The following is a 10,327-nucleotide window of genomic DNA, read 5'->3' as shown; positions in this document are numbered from 1 at the left end:
ACTGAACAGAGAACACAGCATCAAAGATTTAGCGCAAAGACTTACAAGCCCCGTTAGCCCTAGCAGTGAGGAAAAGCAACTACGTGTTGCTGAAATGGCAGGAATAGTATCAAAAGCCAAAGAAGAATTAGCTAAGTCACAGTCTAAGGGTAAGAGTTAAAATAAAATGAGTGAAGGATAACATCAGTAACTAACTATTTAATCAAGTAATAACTAACAAAGGTGGAAAAACATTACTTTTTTATATGATTTTTATACAATTTACTTCAACTCTCAATCCATTTAAGTAAAATTAATTATTATAACTTAATTGCATAAATTAGGACATAAACAATAATAGACTTTATTTTATGTATATTTGACCATCATTATGTTACCTGTTTCTGGCAAATAAATAATTTGAATTTGAATTAAAAAAAATCATCAATCAATGAATTTTAAAACGTTTTGCATGTGGCATGTTATGAGTATTTACCTGTGTAGTATAAGTAGCCTTGTTTACCCAATCTAGTGTAGTAGGTATACTTTTCTTGTAATTTACGAAAACTTTTAATTTTACAGAAGTAATAAAAAGCCCAAGTGTAGAAAGGTCCCCTAAAGTCCACGAAATAAAAATATCAGAAAATGAACTTCACTGGGAGGAATTAAGACAGGGGTGTCTCAAGCGTGAATTTCATTTGTGTGACTTAGATTTTTCTGATCTACGTCAAGACTCAGATGATGAAATGTTATCTCAAACTGTAAACGCTTCAAGTGGACCACCACCTCCTCCGCCTGGAATGTTCCTCCCTTCTTGCAATCCTCCTCCTCTGCCAGGCTTTCCTTCAATACAGAGAAATAATGTTCCACCGCCACCTGCATACTCTTCAGAACTGTCGAACGATTCAGATAGTTCAACAATAAAGAAAAACAAGAAGACAGTAAAACTTTTCTGGCGGGAGATTCAGGAGAATCCTGCCCCACCCCCTATTAGATCAAAGATCGGCGGTTTCATCTGGGATGATCTTCCCGAAGTTCCATTGGATACAAAGGCGCTGGAACACTTATTTGAATCAAGGACGAATGACCTGATAATCAAAGTTCGTATAAACGCTGACCTAAATTTTGTTGATTATTTCTTAATGACACTTTAGTCAATTAATCTATTCTATTTTTCATGTGCTGTTCGTATTGATGCTGATATTTTTCACACACGGCAGGAAGTGAGTATTGAAAAATTATTTGTAAGTTCTAAATATTATAATGATTCTTGGCGGAAACATCTAAAATCCAAACTCTTTTGCAGAAGCTAATGGAGCCCAAAAGAAATTTAATTCTGGACACAAAGCGGTCAAATGCTATTAACATCGCTATGAAGAAACTGCCAACTCCCCAAACTATAAAAGCGGCCATCATGAAAATGGATGCCAACGTCATTGGTCGGGAGGCCATTGAGAAGTTGCTGACCATGCTTCCTACCGAAGAAGAAAAAATAAAGATACAAGAGGCCCAGGTAAATATACCATTAAAACAAAATATACCTAAGTATATTGTGTTCAACTTATAATACTACCTACCAACTAAAATGTCTAGGTACTTAATTTGTGTCTATGTATATTACGAATAGAGAATACAATCCCGAGCATGTTTTTCAATCCCGGGATTACGGGATTTTTGATGGGTAATCCCGGGATCCCGGGACTATCCCGGGATCAGCTTTATGTGGGAAGATGTTGTACGAATAACGTTAGCTGATACAATCTTGATGTTATGTTTGGATGACAAATGTGTATGTAAACCCTTAGTTGATCCACCCATAGCGCATAGTCTTGAGAATGGCTGGGCATCGCTTACATTTAGCACTATTCCCGTCTTTCGCAACTAAAAAATTACTCCACACTGATGACGTATCATTGTCTTTTTTATGTTTAACAAAGTCTCCCGCCATGGCCGCCGTTTAAAATATTTAATTTCAGATAATTTGCTTTCAAATTTAAATGACATGGCAAGACAATGGCAGAATAATAAATGAAAAAAGAAATTGCCTGGCGTATTTATACTTTTGTACAGGGAATCCCCGAAGGGGAATTATCCCACAACAATATTTTGATATGAGGTGATCGGGCGATTCCTTACCGGGGAGTTACCTTAAGAGAAGAGGAATTACCTTATTGAAGTATTCCGAGTGGGAATTCTTTCTAAGGTCTACGAAAAAGATATTATTAGGGCCGTACCTGTATAGTCCGTATCCGTATCGTACCTTAGGTTTGTTTTTTATCGTTATATCATCTTATGCTAAGGTATAATCTAGGCAAGCTCATAGTCAAGGTGCAACGGATCGTAGAATGCAAAATAGACCTGTTTATATGAATCCCGAAAATACCGGGATTAGCCAAGTATAGTCCCGGGATTTTCGGGATCAGAAAAGGGTCGGGATCCCGGGATCCCGGGAATCGGGATCCCGGGATTGTATTCTCTAATTACGAATAACTTGCTTTCAGTATGCAAATCCCGACTTGCCCCTCGGTAGTGCGGAGCAGTTCCTGCTCACCTTAGCTTCCATTAATGAGCTATCTTCAAGATTAAAACTATGGGTTTTCAAATTGGATTTTGATTATTCCGAAGTAAGTGTTCTTTCTTACTACTTCTTTAAACTATTCTAACAAAATCATTACTCGTTTTAACAATCCCAAAAATAAAATTGTGGTGTTTCTTTTAAAATTGCAGAAAGAAATCGCAGAACCACTGATGGATCTAAAACAAGGCATGGAACTGCTGAAAGTGAATAAAACATTTAAAGTGATCCTGGCCACTCTTCGGTCAGTCGGTAGTTTTCTCAATGGTAATCAAGTCAGGGGTTTCCGCCTAGAGTACTTATCCAAAGTCATGGAAGTCAAAGATACTGTGCACAAACATCCTTTACTTCACCACATTTGTGAAATGATAATAGAAAAATTCCCGGATACAACCGACTTTTTCAGTGAGGTAAATATTTTTTTAAATTTATTTAATGACTAAGGTGACTGAGTTTCTTCCGCCAATTTATTCTCATCACCAGCTAATAAATTGTCCCGAAGTGGTGTTAGGGCAAGCTATATTTAATTTTGGGATGTGCAAGTGCCATGGAATGGGCCTGTACTGACTAAACTATTTGATTTTGATAATGTAGCATTATAGTAATGTCTTATTATTGCTAACCTGTCTGAAGCAAGCTGAAGTGGCAACATAAAGGGCAGTTGATGGCCGATGGAACAGCAAGGTTCTAGCATAAAGGCCACGTACCGGCAAGCGTAACGTGCGCCAAGGTGGACAGCAGATGATCTTTTTTAAAGGAAGATGCTGGATGCTGATACTACCAACTGACCTAACCAGTTTGGAAATCATGACCTATGAGCAGCAGTGCACGTCCTATGCCTGAAATTATAATCAGTAATCGATTGAATTTCTTTGAATGTAGTCATATTAATAAAGTCATTTACAGGTGGGACCCGTGATTCGCGCCTCTAAAGTGGACTTTGAGATCCTTGCTACAAACCTGAATAAATTAGAGGCCGACTGTAAGGCTTCCTGGGACCACATGAAGAGGATTGCAAAGCACGATGGGTCTCAAATTTTCAAGACCAAAATAAATGAGTTTTTAACTGATGCTGCGGAGAGAATTATTCTATTATCCGTTATAAGAAAGAGGGTTATGAGCAGGTAATTCTGTTTTAGAACTTTTAGTCAAAGCGAATTGTATAACTTTTTGAAGCGAATTTCTGCTATGCGAGTTCATTGAAGCTATAGCGAACTTGACATGTTTTCGTAAAAAGAGAGAAAGCAACAGTCCTTTTCTCGTTGTTGCAGGTATAATAAGTTCCTACTTTATGTAGGCGTTCCCACTGCTGATATTGGGAAGACGAAAGCCTCCGAATTTTTGAAGGTCATAGCTGAATTCGCATTAGAATACAGGACTACCAGGGAACGTGTTCTGCAGCAGTTAGAAAAGAGGGCAAACCACAGGGAGAGGAATAAGACTAGGGGCAAGATGATTATCGATGTGAGTTGAAATAATTTTTGAAATACTTAGTTATTTTCATTTATTTTTAACGTGGACGTTAACTCATTGATATTTGTATGTTCCGCCGCTAGGGCAGTGACAGAGCTGCTGCAAAGCGTCCGGTATTTATAATATTTGTACTGATAGTCGTAAATTTTGCTTTGGTGGCTGATTGTCTAAGGACGCTGAATGAAAATTTCGAAAAGGGACATCACTCACTATGTCTATCGCAATTGCACCAATTGAGAATTATAAAGTATCACTGACATGTTTTAGCACAAAATGATAGGCTTGTATTATAAGCACTGATTTTATGACTAAATTTTGTATAGTTTATAATTATAATAATTATTCATACATTCAGGTTGGCAACTATTCAAACAAGATAGACGAGATTTCGGCAGACAGTGCATTAAGGGAACTTCTCAGGACTGACCCGAGCGTTGACAGTTTAACGGAGGGCAGGCGCAGGGCTCAAAACAGGAGGGTGCCAGTAAAGTAAGTTTGGTGAATTCGTTTAAATTACTTACCGTACAATTACAATCTATGTTTCATTTTCCCGACTGCACCAGAAGGAGGGTTACGATTCTATGACCCACTATAGATTAGGAATCTCAGAACAAACAATCACAAGTGTGATATACCTACTTATAAAGACGTGATAAATTCTAGAACAAATATTTTTTATTTTCCAGTGGTGAACTAATAACGGCTGATGACGAAATCATTGAGAGCTTGGTGAGATCCGCCACATCTAACAGGAAACCGATGACTAGGGAGCGTAGGAGGAACAGGCTGTGCGATCAAAAAGACTATTGTAAGTACCAACTTTTTTGCTAAAACATCATAATTTATATTAATATGTTATGTACCTACAAAATTTTAATGGTTTGATGAATTCTGTGTTCTTAAATCTTAATCAAAGCATTGGCGAATGTTGTATTTTTTATGAGAGCAATCCTGGATACTCGCGGAATATAATATACAATGTACTAATAATATACTAATGTTCTGTGATTGATTCTTACTCGTACCTACTTACTATCGGTCGTTATTTTCGTCACCTTCGTGGCGTTTAGTTCACGAAAGCTATTATGCCACGAAAGTTTTTAGACACAAACCTAAAAATATACCATACAGCCTATAGCGGTTACCTATAATGTTGGTTCTTCTACGGATTCGAGACTCCGAGCATAGCCCTCTCCATCACTTTGACCATAACTGAGCATGGGCCTTTTATGAGGCCACGTCTCAATTTTATAAATCATCACTGGGAACGTAATGGTCATAAACTAGTTTTTGAGACACTGCGTACTTAATTTTGGAAAAAAATCCTTCCCTAACTCTTCCCAGCCAAGTTGGATATGACAATTGACCTTCAGCTTAAAGTTGGTCTACCTAGCTGAACTACATGTGTCAGGATAAAAAATTCGAGTGCAAGTTTCCAACCTTCAATGGAGTAGGTGCAACTTGAACATTCTATATAATTTACTAGTCTATGTTCATTTTGAGATCCACTTTCTTCCGCCACTTCTTATTATTCTAAAATAAATGCTATTATTATTATTATATGTTGTCCCGAAGTGGTGCGCCTTTGACGTGTCTAAAAAGCGCCATCGATCGTAATGACGAATCGTAATAAACTACTGTTTTTGACGTTCGTAAATATTCATGCGGGGGAAGACGTGATAGATGGTATCAACATGATATCAAACAACAGATTTTTCGAACTAAGGCGTAAAACGAGGTCCACGCGTACGAAGTCGCGGGCGGCCGCTAATTGATAATAAAGAGAAATTGTGAAACACCTGCTGCTTGATAAGTGAATCATGATAGTAATGAGTAGTTATAACAAGAAAGATTTGTTCAAAAACTCAAATTATGGTGGAAATACTAAGTATACAAGTTCATGACATGCCAATTTTTTGTTGCATATCCTAACATAATCTTCAATTTTAACCCCCCGACGCAAAAAGAGGGGTGTGATATACTCGTAAGTTTAATTTAGATGTTTTGTAGTGTAGTAAGTAGGTATTAGGTAGGTATTCTGCGTTGCGATTTTTTGTGATAAACTGCTTAATAATTTCAGCATACCTACCGATTTTTACTTACAGTAGGTGATTTGACTACTATCATTCTTATTTACAGTGAACAGGACATTGGATGGCCACCAGTGGCCTGGCCCGGAGGCCAGCAATGGGTACGTTTAGTTTTTATCATTTGTCTGCACAAAGTATTTATTTATATTATTTTTACTTTTATTCAATGAACTAGCTTTCCGCCCGCGGCTTCGCCCGCGTGGAATTTTGTCTGTCACAGAAAAACTTTATCGCGCGCGTCCCTGTTTCAAAAACCGGGATAAAAACTATCCTATGTTCTTTCCCGGGACTTAAACTATCTCTATGCCAAATTTCATCAAAATCGGTTGCGAGGTTTAAGCGGGAAAGCGTAACAGACAGACAGACAGACAGACAGACAGACAGACAGACAGACAGACAGACAGACAGAGTTACTTTCGCATTTATAATATTAGTTGGGATGAATTTGTTTGATACGGACCAAACCCAATATTTGTGTTCCTAACATTGTTTTTCTTAGTTTCTAAGCCGTTTTGAAGTTCTTGAGGCGGTTAGTACTACTTACTTGTGATAATTTAGTGAAAATCTAGCATTATTAGTATTTATTATAATGAAATACCTACATGTTTTTTAAACAGTTTTTTATTTATTTTCAGGTCAACAGCCGCTACGCAACATAGATAAACGAGTTAGTTAATTCGAAAATAAGAAATTATAATCATTAGCAATTTGAATTTTTGAATCTCATGAAAAAACTGCATTATTGTTCCTTTTTAGTGTATTGCTGTCTATGATATTGAAGGAAGTAATTTGTCTTTCAACTTAATTATGTGTCTCATTATAAAAATTGGCGAGATTGTTTCATCGAACATTCTGTCTAAATATACTTATAATTTTCTAGTCTCTGTTACTGGCAAGATCTGGCTTCTAGACTGATTGTTATTTGTGCTATTGGATAAATTTTATTTAGGCAGTGCCAGTCCGTAGTCTAGTAATCAGTGTGAGTTGGTAAGACCATCAGGGGATTGACCGTGGAAATGTTCATGACGATGCTTTCAGTACAGCCCAGTAGAAAACGGTAAAAAAAAAATCGAAAATTGTATAGAGCAATGAGAGTAGTCCAAATATGCAACTTTGAACGTCTTACATGATTTCACGCCGTCTGAAATTATGTGAAAATATGAAAACCTTAGGCTTTGTGTCATTTTATTAAAAAATCATTTTTTCGGACTTAGACTTAGTTTTGTGTTTCTATAAAGGCAAATTAAATGTACTACAGTTCTACTTCTTCTGACATTTTTTCTGATCTATAGGGCTAATAGTTATTCTATTTTTTTATTTATTATTCTATTGTAGTTATTCTACATTGTGATTAATTATAACCGCTAGCCCTATAAAATTAATTGTTTCAATAAAAGCAAATTAAATTTACTACCTACAACTTTAGATAAGATAACTTTTTCCAATATGTATTTTGATTTGGACATCAGCAAATTAAAAAAGTACAATTTCTATATCACACTATTTTCTGTCTAGTATTGCTACCATCACCTACTTAGATGCAATTTATAAGTAAATTGTAAAAAAGAAAAAAATTTGGGCTCATACACTTTTTTTGAGATTTGACACATTTAATTTATAAAATCTATGTAAGTAACAAGCATCAATGACTTCTACAATTATCCGATCAACGAAGCTTTTGTAATGCGAATAATTGATAGTTTTCATCATGTGCCAAGTTTCATAGGCAGAGGAATTATTCGAAAGTCTCCATACAATGAATCTCCTCGTTGATCGGAATAAATATTTAAGGTATTTTAAGTAAGTATTATTTATTTAATGCATGAATTTAATCTTATGTTAAGGTGATACTGTTTGATTAATAGCTGGTCTTTAGTTAAACGTGTCAAAAGTGGTAACTAAACGAATTTTAGATATTATTAATGTCACAATCTAAATTACAATTTTGTAACTAACGCGTTTCTGGATCCGATTGTGTATTTATGTAAATAATATATAAATTTAAGAATTATTATGAATGAAATTAAGAATTATGAATTTATTTTTACCCAATTAATATTTTGACCTACCTACTTACATTATAAAATACTTAAATCGTATTTTATAATTTCGAATTTAGTTGACATTTAAAATGTATCGTTACAGTTATGTGATAATGTGTATAATTTTGGTTATGTTCACAACTTTTAGATACTTTGAAGCCCTACTTGCTGTAGGTTTATCTGTAAATGTAAAAGTCCTTATTAATATTCTGAGGACTTACGGTTCAGTCAAACCAACGCTATCACACGCGATCAGCCGGCGTGCAGCGATGGCGATCAGACTTAAATGCATTGATCGCCATCGCTGCACGCCGGCTGATCGCATTGATTTGGCTGAACCTTTAGTGCGAGTTTTCATCAATCATCATCACTAGCGAGCCGTTAAAAAAAGTCTTAATTTTAGTTCTTGAAAGTTTCTGCTAGGGGGCGCTGTACAATCCTTCATACTTATTGGCACTTTTTTTCGCAGTCGACATCAATTGCGTTTGACGTAAACCTACTTACACTACGCCTACGCTCCCTGAAATGTTTAGATTCATCAAGATTATGCATGTATTAGTGTCAATTTTTATTTCTCTGATAATAATAAATTATGATAAATTATAAAAATATGAACTTTGAACGGGTAAATGTTTACCGATTTTAAAAATAAATCATTTATCGCATTTATTACCTACAGAATTCATAAGCACATTGTACATAAATGTTATTATCCATTTGTCAAATTAGATGCAATATTAATAAAAATAATACACACAATATCATTTTATTTCGTTTAATTATGTATTTGTTCTCCTCAGCAGTGCTTTCCTACCTTTACAATAACTTCATTATTACTGTGCAGCGCTGAATGTTGAATAATATCTAATAATAATAATAAATTGCTATTGCCGGGTGACTGACTACCCAAGTTACTAATAAATTCCGGCTTTTACCCGTGGTCCCCCCAACATGTCCCCCTGGTGGGTGGGTCCACGGGTATTTTTTTTACCCGTTGTCCCACCGTTTTGAACAGTGTTTGCCAGTGGGTCTACGGGTAATTTATTTTAACCATGGTCCCACCGCACTAAGTGGCAAACATTGCATGTCACCTAGGTATCTATAATATTATAAAAAAATATATAATTAATTATAGAAAATAATTATAGGTAGGTACGGCACCATAGATTTATAAGACTTAATTCCTAAGTTCATATTTATTTGAGAACTAGCGGCCGCCCGCGATATCGTACGCGTGGATCCCGTTTTACCCCCTTCATCTATCTAATAAATTAAATTGAATGACGTTGACATTCGTTACGCGCGTTTTTTAAAATATGCAAAATTAAATGTATATTTTTCAATCTTTCTGAGAGATTTTCTTTATATTTTTTTCCGTAAAAACCTTGTACAGAGTATTAGAAAACTACAAAAAAAAAATCAGCCAAATCGGTCAAGCCGTTTTCATTTATGTCGTGACAACGGAAAACGGGTTTCATTTTTTTATATATAGATAGATGAAGGATACATCGAAATTAATAATTGCAAGAACATTTTTTATAATATCTTAACATCACACATGTGGGTTAAAGTCACTCATAGCCTACTCGGCGTTTGATATTTCATCCCAGACATCAGTCCACAGATCCGTACCTACTCATTGGTGAGATTTCCTTGTTTATTTATCTACACTCAAGAAACTTTAACCCACGTGAGGTGAAGATATTATAAAAATGTTCTTGCAATTATTAATTTCGATGTATCCTTTATTCTCAAATAAATATGAACTTAGTAATTAAGTCTTATAAATCTATGGTGCCGTACCTACCTATAATTATTTTCTATAATTAATTATAGATTTTTTTATAATATTACTAGCTGACCCGGCGAACTTCGTACCGCCTTAGCGTAGAGATTTTCTTAATATTTTTTTCCGTAAGAACCATCCTTGGACTTAAACAAACATTTAAAAAAAAGAATTATCGAAATCGGTTCAGCCGTTCACACGTGATGCCGTGACAACGCGAAACGGGTTTCATTTTTATATATAATATTATAGATACCTAGGTGACATGCAATGTTTGCCACTAACACCCGTATTCACAAACATTACTTTGAGGCCTCATAGTGCGCGTGGATGCACAGGGTCCCAAAAACCTATTCATAGACGATACTTCAGTGGTGACAAG

General features: G+C 35.5%; 1 protein-coding gene across 1 annotated transcript in view; it reads left to right on the top strand.

The window, feature by feature from the left end:
* The window catches only part of LOC135086796 (FH1/FH2 domain-containing protein 3), a 61,271-nt gene extending 52,348 nt beyond the window's left edge, over positions 1 to 8,923 (top strand). The window contains exons 9-19 of the mRNA XM_063981589.1: positions 1 to 149; positions 562 to 1,106; positions 1,298 to 1,492; positions 2,481 to 2,603; positions 2,707 to 2,964; positions 3,461 to 3,678; positions 3,826 to 4,018; positions 4,383 to 4,516; positions 4,714 to 4,835; positions 6,167 to 6,218; positions 6,753 to 8,923. The exon at positions 1 to 149 is cut by the window's left edge and continues 142 nt beyond it. Of these exons, the coding sequence (XP_063837659.1) occupies positions 1 to 149; positions 562 to 1,106; positions 1,298 to 1,492; positions 2,481 to 2,603; positions 2,707 to 2,964; positions 3,461 to 3,678; positions 3,826 to 4,018; positions 4,383 to 4,516; positions 4,714 to 4,835; positions 6,167 to 6,218; positions 6,753 to 6,780 (2,017 nt within the window). The 3' untranslated portion in view covers positions 6,781 to 8,923. The remainder of the gene's footprint in view (positions 150 to 561; positions 1,107 to 1,297; positions 1,493 to 2,480; positions 2,604 to 2,706; positions 2,965 to 3,460; positions 3,679 to 3,825; positions 4,019 to 4,382; positions 4,517 to 4,713; positions 4,836 to 6,166; positions 6,219 to 6,752) is intronic.
* Positions 8,924 to 10,327: the final 1,404 nt, after the last annotated feature.

This window comes from Ostrinia nubilalis, chromosome Z (genome assembly GCF_963855985.1).
Source record: "Ostrinia nubilalis chromosome Z, ilOstNubi1.1, whole genome shotgun sequence".
In the NCBI taxonomy this organism is placed as follows: Eukaryota; Metazoa; Arthropoda; class Insecta; order Lepidoptera; family Crambidae; genus Ostrinia; species Ostrinia nubilalis.
The sequence above is the reverse complement of the archived record's forward strand: the minus strand, read 5'-3'. Positions and strand labels throughout refer to the sequence as shown.